The following is a 20954-nucleotide window of genomic DNA, read 5'->3' as shown; positions in this document are numbered from 1 at the left end:
AATCTTTCGACTTTGGAGGGACTTAGACATTTTTCTCCACTTGGAAAAGAAAATGTGAAGGAAAGAAGACAAAGGAAGAGAACAAGCAGGATTCGAACCCGCAACAGTTTGAACCCCTTGTACCACCCCTACCCAGCCACTGTGCTGCAGATGCTGAACTCTGTTGTTCTTACAGTCTTGTACCCAAAAAGGCAACATCCTTTGTACAAATGCTATACTAAAAAAGGCTAAAATAGCTCCTGAAGGATCAAATTAAGGGATTATGGAAAAGGAATCGTGATAAATAGGATATTGACCTCGACGTCGGTCTACGTGCATTCTATACCTAGAGCGTGACATCACATTGGTATTTTTGGACAAGTTCTCAATATAGCAGTATGATGCTCTTTGATCAATCCAACACGAAATTCGAAAACAGTCGTAATGTTTCATTTGTACGGCCGGGTGACTAAAAGCACCCATCGTGTAGATATAACATTACTACTGAAAAGCGAACGAAAAGCTTCAATGGCTCATAGTTTAATAGCACTGCAAAGTTCTGAACCCAGACCTAGACTCTCCTCGTCAACGTGTGTTTGAAATTCATGTCTAGAACGTCGACTACCAGCCGGAATATCTGCCCTGCTACCAGGATGGATTATTCTTCGTCACCAATCACTACATGTAAGGAAGCAGCCTACCCAGGAAGGCTCACAAATATACGGTATTATCGTTATTGTCAGTAGTCGAATGACTGGAATTGTCGGCGTTGAGTCCGACTTGGGTGTTGTGCGCATGTCCAAATATCCGTAGTGGCGTCTGTGCACAAAGACAAACACATCGATGTGATGTCAATGAAGACAAGGAATATTGTTTTTATCGTTGCCCAGATCAAGGGATCACACACCATTAATACAAGGCAAACGAGCTAGCATTTTGCACCACTCATGTACCGGGTATGTACCGGGTATGTACCGGGTATGTTTGTACTTCCAAAGTTGATCAATGTATTGTACAGAAGCTTAATATCTGTGGTGTCTGCTTTGCACCATGGCTGGTTGCTCTGCCTACTTAAAAAGCTCTTGGCTATGCTGATGAGTCTTTTATGGCCTAAACAGATTGCGCTCTACAGCATTGGGTATTTACAGCATAATTATGATGTGCATTTTGGGAATTGTGTGTTGCTTCCCACGTGGAAGCTTGCGCTATTCCTGCCGACTTGAATTCCCACTTGACAATAGTATGTATTTTGAACAGATATCAATGCGGTATGGTCTGCATCTATACACAAGGTATCGAATGGGGGGGGGGGGAGATAATGACTCCAACCAACACACGAGTTACTAACAATTCTAACATCTGCTGGATGACTATGAGCTCTGCAGCTTGGACACAAAGCACCGAGGTTCTACAACGTACCGCGAAGGTGTTTCCAATTATGATAGCTCGAGCCAGAGTATCATCTAGTGTGAAGTGGCTAACTGGCGTTTTCGTCTTCGCAAAGTCACAGCCTTCGACGATAAGACTGCAACACGATAAACACAGGGTGGTCATCACATCAGTTGGTCGACTATCCATATGCCACAGCCTTACTGAAATGTTCTCTTTGGAGTAGCAAGTACAGGAATTTCGTTCTGCAAATAGTTAGACCGTGGGATCAATACTCCAAGGTCCTATTCCAACCATATCCAGATCTGTAGTGACCCTTACAATATGAACTTCGAGGAACATTGTATCCATCACGTGAGGAACTTGCAAAGGGAAAGGAACATTGTATTCTTCACGTGAGGAACTTGAAAAGGGAAAGGACTGAAGAAACGACTGAGTGTCCCCACCAAGACTCGAACCAGAGACCTTCGCCTGATGAACATTTCGGATTTCAATTGGCCCCACAATATACATGCGTGTAGCACACACATGTACATGTATATGAGTGTATGCAGGCGCAGTCCACGAATCAGAACAACAGGGGAATGGATTTGTCAACACACGCACACACATACACGCACACACACGCACACACACACGCACACACACACAAACACACACACGCACGCACGCACAAACACACACACGCGCGCGCACACACACACACACACAAACACACACACCCAAGCACCCAGAACGATAAACAAGCACACGAAGACACGGACGCACGCGCGCACACGGACACACAACCTGTATACTCGGAGCTCAAAAATACAAGTGTTGAACTCACTTTCCAGCTGCTCCTATTACGTAGATCGCTGCATTGTCCTGCAGAATGTACACATGGACAAGGAGATGAAAAGGAGTGCGCCCATGTGCAAATCACGCAAAGGCACTCAACTACACGCATACATACACGAAGGCTTAACGGTCCACTGTTTATCATAGACTATTGTTTAGCGCAAACATTAAAGCTTGGGTGTGAGAAAATTCCTGCCACTTTGTGATACAGTGTTGTGGTCTAGTAGGTTTCTCAAATCTTGAACTCTATTGCGGACACAGTAAAAACTCGGATGTTGAGCCATTAGTAATGTAAAGAGAAAAGGATCTATAAGTTTCTAGTTACATGTAGATCTACATGTATGACTAACAGTCCACCAAGAAAACGAGAAAATATACAGTCAGATAGTTCGACGACGAGTCTCAAAACTGACAAGGATATTGAGACATTCGACGACCTGTATTGCGGACACAGTCGTTTAGAAAAGGACTCACCATTGTATCAGCGTCCCACTCCACGAATGTGCAGCCAGTGAAACCTATGGTCCCATTACCACCAATCTAGGAGATGTAGAATTCACATGTACACGCACACGCACACGCACACCCGCGAGCACACATACACACATAACATCACGGGTACGCACACACACACACACATACACACACCGTGACACACACTCCAATGAGTGAACACCGTACCCACGCACATACAGGCATACCCATACGCACACACATGTATCATGCACATACGCATACACCGTGACACACACACAGGTATAGTTTTTTCGATCATGTTAGATATCGTTACATGCACATACGTCATGTACATGTACGCATGCACGAATACGACCTCCTCCAACACACACACACACATACGCAACCCAATCAATGATACAGATTTACATATTCCTGCAGTTCCACTGCGCTAACAACTATCTTTACATTTTGATTCTTACGCGTTTGAGCAAATCGTGGTTCATGTACATCGGTTCATTTCGCGGCATTCTGAGTTGTGAGATCATGTTCATGTACACTGTACCTATCGCCAACGTTGAGAATGAAGTCAAACATTAATAAAGACTTTTATGTACTCACGCACCATTGCAATTTGGTTGGATGGTCCCCAGAACGCAGAGTTGCTTATTCGCACGTCTCCTGTGTTCGATGCTTTTATCCAAACCTGCGTGGGATTGGCAATCTACAGAAACACCAGTTCACAATTGGCAATCAATGTTTCCGTGTGACCTGTTCAATCAATATTCTGTGCAACTCACCTCCTACAGCATTGCACTACAAGTAGAGAATACATGTGTTGGATAGCTGTACCTGAACTATCGTATCTTCGCACTCAAAAACAAATTCACGGTTCACGTTAGACTCGGCTGGGGCCCGAGTTTTCCGCATCCGTAGGGACGCCACTATCGTTTGTGGATCAAGCAGATGCTGCTCCTAAAGCGGTGGGAGGTGAGTAGATCGGACCCACAAAAAAGTGATCAAAGACCGAAAATTCCATTCGCTACATCCATGCTTCCCTCGTGCCAGGCCATAACATAACATGGAGCCATAACATATTTGTAAATATTGGTCCAAGTGCTCACCTCCTTTCCAAACAGAGACTTGCGAAATGCCGTGAACTCGCCATTGGTGATCCTCAGTCCATGTCTCTTCACGTTATCAACCATGATGGACGCGTTAGCCTACAGTTGCAAGAACACAGCATGCAGAAGGTGACCGTTGCCCAAACTTCTTGGAAAATCGGACCGGAACTGTGAAGGTGCTATAGGCTGGAAGAATGCTTCTCATGTAGGCAAACCACACATGCCTGATTGGCTGCCTAGTCAGAGACACCTCATGGTTATAATAAAATATAAATAAATGTCACGGTTCGCGTGAGACTCGGCTGGAAGCCGAGTTTTCCGCATCCGCCGTGGGAACGCCATCACCCTCTAGGATCAATGCGCAGATGCAGCGCCTAAACGGTGGGAGCTGAGTAGATCAGACCCTCCACCAAGTGGCCAAAGACCGAAATCCCATTAGCTGCATCCATCGTTATACATTTCCCCATCCCGCGGTAGAATACTGTTTTCAAGACGGTGCATCCTCCGCCTAGTAGCATTCTGTTAACCCAACGTCTATAGGAACTCTAATAGCACTGTTATCCTTTGACCTCTACCAACTCCACATATATCAAAGGAGGCGAAACCGCCTGTTTGTGGTGCTACGGCAAATAAACTTCTACAACAACAACCTCTACCAAGTCCACAATCAAAAAATTATACGAGTTGGAAAAGTCTTGGAGAGCGCATGGTAACATGAAGGGCACCAATTCTGAATTGCACCTTATTTTTACAGGTTGCGTGAGGTCCAGATAGGATCAACGAACTTCGTCATAAGTGCCGCCAAAGTCGCTGTTGATGGCATAATGAAGACAATTTGTGAACATGCTCAGCGCGATATCTACTTACTGTCTGATCAGCGCCTGAGCTCCGAAGAAGGAGGATTGCCGCATAGGAAGCAGATAATATACATGTAGATGAAGACACAGCACAAACTAGCGTTATAACGGCTACACTGATCGCCATGCAACAGGACTACATTGTAGGATACGTTTTGCACTGCATCTTTACAATAGTTATTTTTAAGAAAGATTCGCTGCCCTGCAAATCCGTAAACACGCCTTCATACAAATTGGTGGGAAAGGGTGGTCGAATCATTGCTGGCATTACACGCTTCAGGTGCTTATCTCAGGCGGTACACCAGGGGGCAGATGGACAGCACAACATCATTCTACCTTCGTGCAGCATGTGCATGTTCGGGCCAACCGGCCTAGGAAAGTCAGGTCTTTGACTGCTGTCAGACATGAATTCCTTGGCACAGACATGACGTGAGGACCTACTATGCCACTGCTGCTTATAATAATAAAACATTAATTGAATCTCGTGACTAGTCTAGAGATTATTCAGGACAAAGTTGGGTAAGCGCAAATATCGCTGCATAGATTTGGGAGGGCACATCATCAGCTAAAAATCTGAAATGCTAACACAATGAGATTTCCAAAAGCATTAGGGCTTGCCTTTCTCTCTTACGATGCATTTGAATCAGACATTATGTTACGGCAGCTTTGGTAGAACGAGGCTACTCTGCGCATGTTTGTGCAGAGCACGTACATATACTAACCTATGCCCAGAAAGTTTCCGTTACACGCACCAGCCTCCGTCTCGACAAACCTATAGCCCACTGCGTACGCGAACGCGAACGTGTTGAAAACGTACTGCCAGTCTGTGCATCCGAAGACGAACGCTTGTCCGTGGACCATTTGCCAATTGGTAAAGTTGCGATTGTCGCTAAACCTGGATATGAGTGGAAAGACAAAGCATACTTGAGTCACATGTCAAAACAATCCGAAATATGCAGTCGAAACAGTCACAGTTACCCAAACGGTCACAAACATTCTACACACACACATTATACGCTTTCAGATAGTCACCACAAACCAGGATGTGAACGAAATACCAAGCATACCGGATTCACTTATCAAGGCAGTCCAACGTATCTCAGCGTTTTGTTCAGCACGTACATGAGCGACACTGACTCACGCTGCTATCTGGTGTTCACGAGGAGTTTGTCACGCTGGAAACGTAGCGTCTCTATCAGTATGAGTTTGTATCCCTGGTGATGTTTGTGTCTGGAGATCACTATAATGACAAGTGGTGCTTTTCAGGCACAATCTTCCTCAGCCTACTCAAGCTCAACTGATGAGGGGTGAATTCCACAGAACACTGTGTATTGAGCAGGGAGTGGTGCTTTCTTGCAGGTTTTCCGAGTGGAAGGTTCGATGAACTTCTCGGGTGCTCTGGATGGCAGTCGTGAGTCAGTCAAGTGAGAATTCAAGTCGGCAGGAACAACGCAAGCTCCCAAGTAGAGAGCAACACAAAATAGTCCACATTATGCAGTTGAAATAGTCACAGACACCTAAACGGTCACACACATTCTACTCTTTCAGATGGTCAACAAACAAACTTGAGCAAGCTGAACGAACAGAATATTGTGTCTCTGTAGAACGATTCAGAATATGCAGGTTTAGGGGGATTTCAGGTGAACATGGCTACTTGCACATACATGTACTTCTTTAAAAGTACTTCAAAGTAAAGAGTAGACAATAGAGAGGTTCCGCATAACGTAATTACGTTAGTAAAAAACGTAGTCGATCTACGGAAAGTCCTACGTAAACTGCATGCGCATCTGTGTTCCGCCATACGGAGTTTTCAAATCACGTAGCTGCCTTTGGCAACTCCGAACGCGGCAGTGTACGACCAGATCGACCTGGGGAGAGAGTCATAAATTTGTACCCCAATCCACTTACGGACCAGCTACGTTATCAGAGCCCTATCTACGTACTCTACGTAGACAACTTTCGGTAAGTAGAGTGCAAACTCGCGATTTCACGGGTTTTCCCCGCCCACTAACGTAAAGTTGCTCAACTTTACGTAGTGCGGAACCTCTCTAATATCGTGATCAGACGAGGTCACCAACACCTACACCTACACAAACACACATACCACAAAGTCACACCCAAATACGTATGTACAAGCAAACAACCACAGACAAACACACGTACACAATTACAGAAACACACACGTTCGCGACCCCCCCCCCCCCACACACACACACAGACTCAAAGACACACACACACACACACACACATGCAGAGACATACGCACACCACAAAGTCACACCCAACCATGCTCACACGAATAACCACAGACACGCACAGACACACACACACACACACACACACACACACACATACAGAGACATACCTCAAAATCACACCCAACGACGTTCACGAAAATAACCACAGACAAACACACACACGCACCCAATTATTATTATTATTATTATTATTATTAGACACAATCTCATAGCATGTGACAAGCATAGCTAATGCAGGGACAGAATCCCCTGAGACAAGGGCGTTGAGCCAGCCACGGCAATAGTTAGCTAGGAAAACAAAGCAAATATGAATTAGAGCAGAAAATGAATGGAAAATTACAAAGAAAAACGATTAACGGAAGTGAGCACTATCAAAATTCGTGCATCACCCAGGTATTCGAGAATGTTCTTCGATGATAATTATTGCGTCTAGTTCAGTTGTGATAGTAGATCTTTAAACTGACCAATAGAAGAACACGTTTTCAGACCGTATGGTAATGATAACCAATGAGAGTAGCCGGAAAACAAAGGGGACTTTAGATACTGGGCTGACTTAACAAGAGGCAGGATGAGCGCGTTACGGGTTGAGCTTGTCGAAAACCAATTGTACTTCATCATGTGTGAAGGGGTTTTATGAAGAAATATTTTATGAACCAGTGTACAGAGATGGTGCTTATGACGAACGGAGAGAGGAGAAGTGTGTGCAAGTCGATAAAGGGCATCCGAAGGAAAACATCGATCCTTGTTGTAAAGAATTTTAAGTATAAATCTATGGTGGACTTCTAATTGGTTCAGAGTTGTGTCAGAAAGGCCACACCAAGCGGTATCGCAATAGTCGAATATAGGGAGAATATAGCACTGATAAAATAATAGTTTACACTGGATGGGCAAATGAGTGCAATGTGGTTATAGTACCCCTAATGCTGAACTGGTTCGCTTGCATACACAGTTGACATGTGCAGCCCAAGAGAGTTTGCAGTCAAACATCACACCTAGATGTTTGTGCTGAGTAACAACACGGATAGGCATAGTCGAGTCAGGGAAGTATAATGGTTGATCAGGAGGGGATGAAGAAATATACATGGCTTCTGTCTTGTCTAAATTGGGCTGGAGTTTCCACGTTTGCATCCACATGACAGTGCTGTTGATGCGATGCTGCATGGTAAGGAGTAATTGTGCAGGGGAGGAATCAGAACAGATAAGGCCAGTGTCATCCGCATACAAACTAACATCGGGGACAACTGAAGGTAGGTCATTAACGTAAAGCAAGAATAACAAAGGACCCAGAATGGAACCTTGGGGCACTCCAGACGTTACAGGGAGGGGATCAGACAAGAAATAAGACAAGCGAACAGCCTGAGAACGAGCAGACAGATACGAGGATATCCAACGCAAGGCAGCATCCTCCACCCGGAAGGTGACCTCCAACTTGGCAAGTAAGCCACGATGCCAAACGGTGTCGAATGCCTTAGCCAAGTCGAAAAACACCATTCCCACATGCTCCCCACAGTTCCTCTTTGTCGCTATGTCTTGGACAAGTCGAGTCACCTGGTATTGAGTTGAGTCACCACGGCAGAATCCCGACTGAGCTGGTGAGAGAGCCGGAGTGATGTGCAGGTAGAGGGAATCGAATACAATACGCTCACAAAGTTTGGAAACTGTGCGCAGCAGAGAGATGGGGCGGTAGTTTGCCGGGCAAGCACGGGAGCCTTTATTCTTGTAAAGCGGTGTCACGATGGCGGATTTCCAATCCTGTGGGAATGTACCAGTTCGAAATGACATATTAAAAATAATGGCGAGAGGATAGGCTATTGATGGTGCAAGAGACTGCAGCACTTCATTCGGGATCCCATCTGAGCCGGGAGACTTTCCACATTTCAGGCGCTTCAGATATTTCCGAACTTGAAACGTAGTGACAGTGATTGTACGGAACGGAACAGATATGAAAGGCGACTGGGACAAAGGGGGAATGCGCCACGAAGGATCATCAGGTAGCCCAAATGAGGTGAACTGAGTGTTCAGAACATCAGCTATGCTCTTGGGGGACGTGGCGACCGTACCGTCGGATGCTATCATCGTTTGGGGCATGACACGGCCGGAAGTGTGCCGCTGTGCTCGCACAAACTGAAAGAGTGTAGGTCGATTCGGTGACGTTAGTGATGCTTGGATGGAGCGTATATATTGACGATGTGCTTGCCGAGACAGGTGCTTTACAGCATTCCTTTGTCGGTTATAAGCTGCATGATTTACTGCTGTCGGATATTTTTTGTACACACTGTATAGATCACGCTTGCGTTTTACAGCAGACCTGAGCTCAGCAGTAACCCATGGTGGAGATTGCATGCGGGGTCGTGGAGATGTCACAGTGTGGGTGGCTCCGAATGAGGTGAGGTGACGACGGAAGGCGGACTGGAGCTCACCATCAAAGTGATGAAGTGCGTCATTAACATCAGTGTACGAGTTCAGAGAGGACCAGTTGTAGCCAGCTAAATCAGCGTTGATTAATTGCCAAAGGTGCGAAGGTACTTGTTTGAAGCGATACAGTGAAGAGGGAGGACCAGTGGAAGAGTTGGGGAAGTAGTTCGAAATAGGGGCGTAACATAAAGTGCAAACAATCTGTATATGGTCAGACATACCCAAGGGAGGTGCTTGATCAATTGAGCGCACGAGGCGTGGTCGGTTGGTGATCACCAAGTCCAGACACGAAACAGAGCCATTAGGCGAGGAATGAGTGGGGAAGTCAACCATCTGGTGGAGCCCAAGAGCAGAAAATACTGTGCTAAGGAGATCACCAGCCTTCGAGGTAGAATCGGTGGGACACCAGCTTGAGTTGTGGGCGTTGAAATCGCCAGTCACTAACAGATCATAAGAATCTAGACAGACTGACTGTAATGCCTCAACAAACATGTCACAAAAGTACGACAATTGCATTGTGCTCTGTGAGGGTGGTCGATACATGCAGCATAGTAAGATGGGATTCTGAGATTGAGTAGAGGGGGAGCCAAGTTCAAGCCACACAGACTCGCAGCCAGGGCGTTGAAGGTCGGCACGAGGGGAGACGTACGGAAAGGAGTCCGAACGGACAAGTACGGCAACACCCCCATACCCACGGCTACAATGCGCTGACCGATTGTCTTCCGGAGGTCGATCTCTGCGGATGCAGATATAGCCTGACAGTGAGAGCGGGTTCGAGGGACAGAGCCACGTCTCTGTTAGGCAGATTATGTCAGGCTTAGCACATTCGGCAATAACGCAGAGCTCAGACAACTTGTTGACAACAGAGCGACAATTCAGAGATACTAGGGTTAAATCACGCTGGGATTTAGGGAAAAAAGGGAACGCTGATGAATTTAGCGCTGGACATGCAATGTGTGCGGGTCGGCCAGAGGAGGGCTGAGCGGGGTAGAGCCGGTGAGCTAGTTTCGATCGTGGGGTGAATACAGGGGCGTTGGGATTTAGTCGTTGTTGCTGCATCGTTGTGTATGTTGGTTTGTTAGCATGACAGTTCAGGATTGATCATCACTGCCTCGCCGCGAAGTAGAAGACGACTTGTTACCTTGGGCATCAGCAAAGCGCCACTTTCGCACTGTGTGCTGGATGGTGGCCGGCCAGAATTTGGAGTCGAGAACTTTGTCCTCGTCCGATGCTGCCACGGTTACGCGAGCATGGCAAGTACCCAGGTACGTGTTTTCTGAAATCGAACAGTTCAGTACGTCAACTTGGCGGGCCTTGCACCACGCTGTTATTGACTCTGCCCTGCAACCCGGACTGACATTTCCAACGTACAGAACAAGCTTCTTTGTACGTTCAGGCCCTGTTAGCACACGTGGGTCGGCTGCCCGGGGCTGAGGTTTCACGTAGCGTGACGTAACCCTACGGCGTGTGACTTCCGACCACTCTGCACCTGCAGCACTCGACCCTGGGTTGGATTGCTCAGGTGGGTGTGGTCTGGTGCCATCAAGAGTAGATAAACAAGAGTGTGCAACTCCAGCTATGGGGTCTGCGACGGCAGAACTTCACATCACGTGATGAACCCGTGCACTCTAGTGCATGATAGATACTGGGTTGTACGCAGCCCGGCTTTGGGTACAACTCTCTTGTGGTCACTTTGCACTGTTTGCCAGCATAACCTTTTGAACCATGTCACGTGATGTGAAGTTCTGCCGTCGCAGCACAGCATAGAGGTTGTGCAGGCAGTTGCACACTCTTGTTTATCTACTCTTGGTGCCATGCATTGACAAAACAGGCTGCGACAAATGGCTGGAGGTGGTGTGAGCGGGGGTCATATGGTGAGTACTAGAACCCGTACTACCCTGTGTGTACTGCATAGGACCAGAGGAAATATGGGTGCGTGCACGTGGGGGATTCAAGTCTCCTACGGCGGTGCTGTACAACTTCCCGCCGGACATTGCCAAATTTTGCTGTGCTTCCTGTACGAGAGGGTGTACACAGATTTCCGGTTGTTGGAGCCCCTGAACTTCCCGCCTGAGTTGTTGCACTTCTAATTCCAGACTCAGGATTTTGTCGGCTCTATCCTGTCTCAAGGAGACAATTTCCAGTGACATGCAGCTAATTGAGTCAGTAAGGCTTACAATTGCAAGTTGGAGCTCCGATGTGGGTAGCGAACTCTGCGCCAACACGCCCACTCCACGCTTCCTCAGCTCGCTCACCAGATCCGGCCGGGAGAGGCTCGAGGCTTTATCCACAGACATTTGCTCGCCGATCTTGATGAGCTCCTCGTAGCCAACCAAAGCCAGGTCCATGCCTTCGTTTGTCGCCATTGGTACTGTTGGTCTCTTCTATTAGTTCTAAGCAATAATGGGGAGGGGTAGTTCTGTAGAGAGACGCACCTCGAGGCTAATCCTCGGAGCACAAAAATGTCAAACCGCACCCTACTTTCACTTCACAAATTACGGAAACACACAAATACGCACAAGCGCTCACACACACCATTACCATGGATTGAAGTGGACATCTTCAATACGACCAATGTCGTGAATCTCGTCCACAAACACACCCTGTAAAAGAACAGTAGAGGAAAAGAAGCGTAGAATCTAAAAATACTTCGCGTGAAATTTCGCATAAAATCATCGTCCTTATCCACTCAGGACATTTCTTCTATCGAATTAGCACTTTACTTTCACGGTGGAAGCCTCCTCGAGACGATAGGCTCCAACCTTTGGGGTATCACATGAATAAATAAATAAATAAATAAATACTTGTAACGAGGATAACGTACGTAGCTCTATACTAAGTCCTGGTCAGCAACTACAGTATGCTAAAGAGCGCTATGCTAAATCTTCGTCAGCTAATAAAGAGCTCCATGCTACCATGCTAAGTCCGGGTCAGCTAATACAGTTCGCTTATGAGCGCTATGCTAAATACTGGTCAGCAAATACAGTGTGCTGGAGAGCTCTGTGCTAAGTCCTGGTCATCTAATACAATACAGGCTGGAGAGACGCCTCACCGTGTTTATCGGTTGACCTTGTACCCGGGCTATGTAGTGACGATGTGCTTTGATAGCCTTGATGGCATTCCAACAGTTCAGACACTCCAGGTCAGTGACGGCCGTATTGATCCCAGTCAAGCAAACAGACCTGAGTGACAAGAAACACACCGTGATGGACTACCATAGTTACCATACGGTAACACCTGTGACTAACGACCTCCCCTTGGGGCTAGAGAAAGCGGTCTTTAATGGCAGGTGTTCCTTAGTTAGAGGTTTCGTGCCACAGCACAACCATAAATGAATGCGAGACCATCCGTGAGTGGCAAAGTGGTCGGTAGTGCCAGGTTGGTCGCTAGTCACGGTGGTCTTTAGTTACAGGTTTAACTGTACGTGTAGTTATAAAAGCAAATCACGGTTTGTGTGATTTCCTGGAGGCTGAGTTTTCCGCATCCGTTGAAACGCCACCACACTCCATGGATCAACAGGCAGTAACAGAAAAGCTCCCTACGGCCGACAAGAAGCTAGTTACTTTATACACCTGGACTGAAACAGGAGCCAGAAATCCTCAAAATGTGCACGAGTCGTGATACTGGGTCTCGTAAGGACATTTTGGAGTGGTTGTCGACATACTGAAGAGTTCCCACTTCCCAGTAAATTCTACAAAATCAGTTTTTACTTCGTGTGTTTATCTACTTGTGCATGTGAACTCCTTATTCGTTTCACTAACTTCCTATGAAAGATTGATCCTTGTAAGGAGAGATTACTCTAAACAGTTTTCGTGGAGACATAAATTTAATCAATGCAATAACTAGAGCAAGCTGCTCAATCCATACACACACCATTCGCACAGGTTAGGCTTCCTTGAACGTTTTCTTTGCCATCTCTTCAGAAGGATTTACTGAGAATGTCTGAGATTACTTAAAATACTTAGACTTGAAGTACCATGGATATGGAACTGGTGTCTTGTCCGCGACTTGTTCTGGATAGTAGATAGTGAAGCCACGAATCGTTGCCAACTCGTTGAGGGTAACCAGGCAACCATTGTCGACATGGCGACCGCCATAAGCAAGTAGGACTGATCCATCTGCGGAAACCGGAAAAATGGACATTCGTGGCTGAAGGCACACGATTTTGCAGTAGTTTCTTCCAGAAGAAGTAATCAACTGCTGCGGTTAATGCCTGCAAACACGCATTCTCTTCGCCAGGCTCACACTTTGACAGTGCTCTACGTTTTTGCCGTAAATTTGGGATCAGTACATCATTGTAGTAATCACAGCCCCAAGGCTGTCGGAGTGTGCATCTGAGATGTGCAAAAGCTCACTGGCAGTTAGTTGTAGAACCGTTAACGTCATTACCATTGGTCAATGCCGCCCAGTGTTATCACATGATCAGATTGTCAAGTAGCAGGTGGTGTTAGACAATAGAGAGGTTAAGATGCACGTTATTTCCGACGTGACGCGAAATTTAACGTCAAAGTTGGCGTAAAACTCCAAATTTCGACATGAGCTTCAGTTCACTCGCATTGTTTTTCGACGCGCGAGCCAAATAACGGGAGCTGAACTTTCGCGTCACGTCGGAAATAACGTGCATCTTAACTTCTCTGTTAGAGCGTAACACGCGTATTTCATACATGAAGTAGGTCCTTTTCCTTCCTATATTGCGCTTACCTGTTGGCCGGTTTTCCGTGGGAAGATCTGTTCGCATGATGTGTGATGGAACGTATCTGCATCAAATTGCACAAGTACATATAGGGCGTGACAAATATGCGAGTACTCTTAAGGGGGCAGCATACCCATAAATTTCATATGGCATTCAATTGACCGTAACTTTGGTGTTTCTGAATGGATTTGAGTGAAATTTTGACCACACACTCCTGCCTCTATGCTGGCCCTCAGGACATGATTTACAAGTTCTTGCGCCTCACTGACAGGCTTTCCAGGCCGGAAAAACTCAAATTTCCGGCATAGTGCCACGGTGTGCGAGCCACCCAGGAGCCAAACAAATGCATTTACAATTTTTTCACATTTTCGTGCTCATTCTGTTCGTGCGCGGGACCCAAACCTAGAACAAGTCCAGAAGCAGCCATGGGTGATGGGGTAGGGCCCCTCAACGAGGCCCTGGAATCTGTCACAACGGAACGAGTGGGCGTTCTCTCACACACTCCCACAGACCCAAGTCAATTTTAGAATTTTTTTAGGTTTAGCACGTGCTACGAGGTCGTACCTTTGATACAACATCCAGTGCTGGGACCTCCACAGCAAGCCATTTCCACAGCGCTGCACACCAAATCCAGGATACCCTCAGAAACCGGCAAAGACTACCACTCACGTTTCACTACTGCCTAGTACTGAATCCTACCTGACTTCTTGACACGACTCAAACTTGCCAAAGTCACTAAATCAACGTCAACTACAATAATCAAGCCACATATCTGCAACGTCACGAGGGTGCTGGCAAAAGTCCTGCTGCACGGCGGCGGGCTTCGCCCGCCGCCATGCAGCCCAATACGTGGCTCAAAAACCTGATTTTTTGGACTTTGAATTCTGCACACTTTCACGTGTTTCCATGATACGAGAAGTTGCGCACGGTCTGCTCACATTCAAATACAGTGCTGCAAACAAATGACAGCGTGCAACAAGAAATCTTTCCTTGCAAGGGCACATTTTCGGCCATAACTCTTGAACGGCCGGTCAGATCGGGACACAATTTTCAGAGAATTTGCAGCTATTCATGCTCTTTCAACTGACGTAGCACTCAATATGAATTTACAAATTCGATTTTTCAGCAAATTTTTGCGTAGTCTGCCACCTTAAAACCATAATTACTGAGCAGCTAAAACACCCTCCTTGGGAATGTAGGCGCCCTGGCATTGCATTCATTATCACTGCACGTCTAAACCGTGATTTGTATAATACTGCAAGGATCATGACAGAGCATTATCCTACACTAACGCATTTCCTCGGTTCACCTTCTAAAGTAATGCCTAAAAGATGTTTCGAAGTATTTGAACAGGGTATTAGAACACAGTCACCATGGAGCAGGTACGGCGCTAAATATTCAGGATGTTATTATCGCGACTCAGGTGTACCAGTAACCCACCCATCTTATTCATCACCTGGTGATGGAGTAACATTTTTATGAAACACTCCAAATACATTGAACCTTGCAAATAACGACCATCGATCATGCATGAGATGATTCGCGAAACGACAGGAGGCGTCAACTGTTACTTGATGACTTTCTTCGCGATGTCACTTACGAGTACGTCCCTTGAAGCGTGCAGCCGGTGGGCACTGTCAGGTTTCCACGCAATATATACTGTCCTGGTGGAACGATAACTGGGCACACCAGAAACCCAATAACAGAGACACACAGTCATGCAGATTGTTCAGTATGATTACGAAGGCAAAGACTAAAAAGCGCACAGTTGCAGCTAAGGGATTGTGATGCCCTCAGTCGACCTGGGGTATCGGCGTCGTGCTAGACGATGCACCTCATCCACGCGGGTGGCCGTTGTCGTCCTACACCCTGGTCTCTACTGTCTTGTTTTGTGTAGCAGAGGTCAACACTTTTCTCTTCCTCTTTATCTCTGCAGGACTGTGCAAACGTTCGTCTTCTGATAAGCAAATTATGAGATTTTAAGATGCACGGTATTTCTGACGTGATGCGATAGTTCAGCTCGAGTTATTTGGCTCGCGTCGAAAAACAACGCCAGTGACCTGCAGCTCATGTCGAAATTTGGAGTTTTACGCCAAATTTGACGTGCAATTGCGGGTCACGTTGGAATTAACGTGAACCTTAACGTGTCTAATGAGTACATTCGACTCACCTACAAGGCTCCCTAAACGGTAAGCTTCGTCCAGAGTCTTCTGGAATGCTTCGGTGTCGTCTGCTTTGGCGTCACCTTTGGCCCCGAATTGCCGCACTGTAATGATGCGAAACAGTGATAGAGGTGTTAAATTAAATAAGATCTTTCGGTAACGAAATGACAGTGGATGAAACAAAACTTAGAGAGAGAGAGAAAGTGAGAGAGAGAGAAAGAGAGAGATAGATAGAGAGAGAGACAGGGCGAGAGAGAGAGAGAGAGAGAGAGAGAGAGAGAGAGAGAGAGAGAAAGAGAGCGAGAGAGAGAGAGAGAGAGAGAGAGAGAGAGAGAGAGCGAGAGAGAGAGAGAGAGAGAGAGAGAGAGCGAGAGAGAGAACGAGAGAGAGAACGAGAGAGAGAACGAGAGAGAAAATGGTCATGTGTGGTTTAATAACCCCGTGGCAAGATAAACCTAACGTTGTAGCATAGAGAGCCTTTTTGGGCCGGTGTGCCGTACTTTCGCCAGATATGCCGTTTCATTCAACCACGATTACGTCCAGTGTGTTTTGTTTTTACCAACAAGCTGTAATACTGTATATGCCATGTATCCGTTTTCATTTTTGTTTGCCATTCGCTGACCGGCACAACCAAGTGGTATGGCTCTTGCAATGCTTGTTTGCGTGGCTCTCGTGTTAGGAATCGTGCTGTTGCCAATGAGTTATGCCACAGTCTGGTGTCGGAAGCCCACGTCTCCCGAGATTAGCTGCCATTTCGCGCTTCCCTCCTATGCGTTTGTTGCTGTTCGTGTTCATGTTTGTATTGTTTGTCCGTTTTTTTACTTATGTTTAGGAACGCGTCCCCTTGCTGTGTGACCAGTCGTGTTGAGTCCAACAAGTAGTATGGTTTGTGTCTCAACTCAGCGGACATGGACGCGCAAGTCCATTTACGTCAAATTCATGGCGGAAAGAACGTGCGCATGCACACCTGTGCCGTAGTGATGGTGGCGGTGTTCATAGTTCGATGTTTGAGCACTAAGTTGGGAAAATCATACTGGATGAATAATCTGCGCTGGTCATTTAGGACTTACCACTCAGTGCATACGTTCCGTTTGGACTCTGTGGCGGCATGGTGGGCTTAGCGCTCCTAGTGACCGGAGCATCAGAGAATGCGTACATTGAGCGTGTGCTGCTTGCTGGACTGTTGAAATGATGATCACGACGAGGAGCTGAAAACTGTCTGTTGTTACCGACGCCAGCCTTGCCTGACGGACTATCCCACTTCAGATTGCGGCGCGGGATCTCCAAGCCGCGCAACTCTACCAGCGACATGCATAGTATGAAAGCTACGTCCATGTACATGCACATGTATACACGGGCACAACCCATTCTGCCAGAATGGAAGAGACTATTACATGCACCAGTATGTATGGAACTACACAATCATTGTGAAGACAGAGACTGACAGGGTTGATTGGAAACAAAATATTTTCATTTGATAAAGCACCGATTGCTCGGGTTCTGAACATGATTGGAAACTACCCGAATTGCTGATGCCAGTCATTCAAACGTCAACGTGTCAAATCTTTTTACTTGTCTTTTTCAACGTGTCAAGTCCCCTACTCAGAGTCATACCTGTAATACATCGATGCTGGCACAATCATGTACATGTACATGGTCAGTCACGTGGGCATCAACCTGCTACAGGACAAGTACATTGTAACTTAGTGGAGTATTTGCCACTATCTCTATTACTTGGTAGGAAAATTGAAAGAGAGATATGCATACAAATAGATGGAGCAGCAGTGCAATACAAGTTGAGTATTGTTATTGTAGATACCTGCCTGTGTCTGGAAAAGTGCTATTCTGCCTTTTTTTTAGAGCACCTTCGGCCAGTTTGACTGGACTGTACACTTCTGCTTGTTGGTGAGACAAGGGGTACATGTAGTTGCCATACTGCGGTGTGAGGACACCTCTCGCCACCAGAATCCAGATGTACAGCTCGCTCGACTTTTCTCTAGAGAGTGACGATGATCAGTACGTACACGTACATGTACATAACAAAATCATAACAGCTCTTGAGTTACAGCAGTCAATCGAATGCCGAATTTGCCCTCTGATTGAATTGGTCCATAAAGGGTTAAAGACAATTTTATCTGTGAAGATTGCCTGATGAGTGCAGCGGACACGAAACGTACGTCGCAATCGAACTACAATGTATGTCGTTGCTGTTTCATACATTGTATGTCATGCGCCATGCGCAACCTGGTGTATCCCTATCAGCCTGCTATGTCGTAAACTACTAACCATGCATCGACTAAGCGGCATGAGCAAACTGATGGTGGTGGTGTTGAAAAGGAGAGATCTGTGCTCCTAGAGTAACTTTGCACCTTATAGAGATGTGCGGGCAGGCGATATTTACCACCTTTAATCGCCAGGTGTGTATATACATTTTCTAATTGTCCGCAAAGTCCAACGCAGCCACTTACACATTTAGCAAAATTGTATGTGTACCAGCATAGGAATTAACACGAGGATACATGTACAGTAAGTAATTAGTTGCTGCTTACGCTCGTGTTATCAAGTAAATGTACATACATGTACATGTACAATGTACATGTACATCATGTGGGATAGTCATGTGGGATAGTCCGTCAATCATGCACCTGCTTTCAGGCGTAAAATCCCTGTTGTAGAGGTCTCAGTCCTCATTTGTTAGACTTACCTGTCTTTATAAATGTAACTTTCTCTCTCTCTCTCTCTCTCTCTCTCTCTTTCTCTCTCTCTCTCTCTCTCTCTCTCTCTCTCTCTCTCTCTCTCTTTCTCTCTCTCTCTCTTTCTCTCTCTCTCTCTCTCTATCTCTCTCTCTCTCTCTCTCTCTCTCTCTCTCTCTCTCTCTCTCTCTCTCTCTCTCTCTCTCTCTCTCTCTCTCTCTCTCTCTCTCTCTCTCTCTCTCTCTCTCTCTCTCTCTCTCTCTCTCTCTCTCTCTCTCTCTCTCTCTCTCTCTCTCTCTCTCTCTCTCTCTCTCTCTCTCTCTCTCTCTCACCATATTTATCAACCATAAGTACAGCTGCAGTGGTGTCTTCAACTTCATTGTACATGTACCTAACCTTGCAGTTCTACACATACAACATGATACAGCATGGTAGTAGATTAGTACTTATGATGGTGCCCAGGGAGTCGGTATTTTACGACTCCCTGATGGTGACGGTACTGCAACTAAACTTTACACTTCGCCCTTGGCAATCATCAAGGCTCTCATGTTGGTAGAGGCCGCCATCTTCATCTACATGATAATAATGTACATGTATGCTTAAGTTGTCACCCTGTGGTATGGTCAGGTGCGTATACGGTGAAACAGGAATGTGGGGGCGTGAGAAAGCCCCCCCCGTTTTGATTTACCGCCCATCCCACTGCCATATAAATGTGCACTTACAGCTGCATTACACATGTACATGTAACTATGGTTACTATATCGCAACGACGTAGGCATAATAATACCCGATGGTGGCGTGTTTATGAATAGTTATTATACCGGTAAATGTCAAAATCGTTCAAATCTGATCACCCCTGGTGCACTTACAAGTACCACCAGCCACCCAGCATACATCCAGTGCATGTCATTTGCTGACGGGATGCGTGGGTGATGGCTCAGCTGTGCGCTTTGGGGCATTGTTGAGTTGCGCAAACAGGGTTAGAGGCGCAGGTCATGGCCGCGCGGCTAGACAAAGACTTCTTCAAAGTAGCCAAAAGATACAAGAATGATACTTCAAAGTAGAAACTAGACAAGGGCATGAATCCAGACCCAGTTGCGGACAGACACACGCAGCATGGTGTCAACGTGGATGCAGATACCTGTACATTGTTCATGTATACTCAAATACATTGAGCGCATAAGAAACTCACACAGGAACAGGCAGGTGCAGGAAACAAGTCCTTCTTTATAACAATTGTGGCTGGTATAATGAGGACTTCATGCGGGCGGATTTGACACCAGAACCTGAACCTGATAGCGATGAAAATCAATCCCCACGAAATTGACTTTTGTCCTTCTTCCATCTTGCGTGGTCTTATCGTCGGTTTGGTCAATACCTGCGTGTTTTCAGTTCAATTGACAGAGTAAACAGATCGTTCGTCCGAACTTCAACACAAAGAGGATCAAGACGTTATCCTCCTGCAGCGCCAGTTCTGCGTCAGTGCTAATGTCGCTCTTGATAAGACAATCATTTGGTTATAGCCAGTACTACTAGTATTGTTCGTGCCCCTGCGCTAACAGCGTACTGTACCATCTCGCGTATGTCTTTCTTCCTTATGCCTGAGTTATGGACGTACATGTATATGCCATAGCGGTTCTTCAAAACCCTCACAACAACTATTATGGTGATGTGTTGACAATGTATGGTGATGTGTTGACAATGCATGGTGGATGGTGCAGCAGAGAGTCTAGAACGGTGTGCACAATGCTGGCATGTTCAACGTGCCAACACATTGAACATGTCCCAATCTATTCCAACTACATGTAGTCTTGTTGCCTTTCCGACAACTGCTGTACGACTCGTACGGCACACCAGTTGCATAATGTATCTCCGCAGGACTTGTAAAAATGTGTTGTCCTCGTTCGGGCACAAAACACTCCCCATGATCCGGTGTATAATAACAATATGAACAGCTCGCATATTGCCCGCATAAAAATATCATACGGGGGTCATGCATCTGTCAATGATCGTTAACCAGAGTTGCTTCCTGTGTATGGTGGATGGTATATTCTCAAATGACTACATTTACGTCCGACTGTTTTGGTG

The 20954-nt window shown here is 46.2% G+C and overlaps 1 protein-coding gene across 1 annotated transcript; it reads right to left on the bottom strand.

Moving 5' to 3' along the window:
- Positions 1–94: 94 nt before the first annotated feature.
- Positions 95–17620, bottom strand: LOC135824844 (uncharacterized). The gene is made up of 15 exons (XM_065337568.1): positions 17244–17620; positions 16182–16277; positions 15612–15690; positions 14020–14075; positions 13295–13436; positions 12371–12500; positions 11860–11921; positions 5368–5540; positions 4656–4669; positions 3789–3887; positions 3290–3388; positions 2683–2748; positions 2198–2235; positions 1399–1504; positions 95–798 (listed from the first exon to the last, which is right to left on the bottom strand). The coding sequence occupies exons 1-15, from the start codon at positions 17539–17541 to the stop codon at positions 691–693; spliced, it is 1566 nt and encodes a 521-aa protein (XP_065193640.1). The 5' UTR covers positions 17542–17620; the 3' UTR covers positions 95–690.
- Between the last annotated feature and the right edge of the window lie 3334 nt (positions 17621–20954).

Source organism: Sycon ciliatum, chromosome 9, assembly GCF_964019385.1.
Source record: "Sycon ciliatum chromosome 9, ocSycCili1.1, whole genome shotgun sequence".
NCBI lineage: Eukaryota > Metazoa > Porifera > Calcarea > Leucosolenida > Sycettidae > Sycon > Sycon ciliatum.
Note: the sequence above shows the minus strand (reverse complement) of the source record. Positions and strands in the feature narration are given on the sequence as shown.

What these genes read in the sequence shown, in the direction of transcription:
- LOC135824844 (XM_065337568.1), bottom strand. Translation starts at nt 17,541, where the DNA reads ATGGGTTGTGCCCGTGTATACATGTGCATGTACATGGACGTAGCTTTC. An exon ending in CCGTTTAGGGAGCCTTGTAG is followed by an intron (nt 15,691 to 16,181) that starts GTGAGTCGAATG and finishes TGGTGTGCCCAG; the next exon opens with TTATCGTTCCACCAGGACAG. An exon ending in GATGTCCACTTCAATCCATG is followed by an intron (nt 5,541 to 11,859) that starts GTAATGGTGTGT and finishes ACTCATATCCAG; the next exon opens with GTTTAGCGACAATCGCAACT.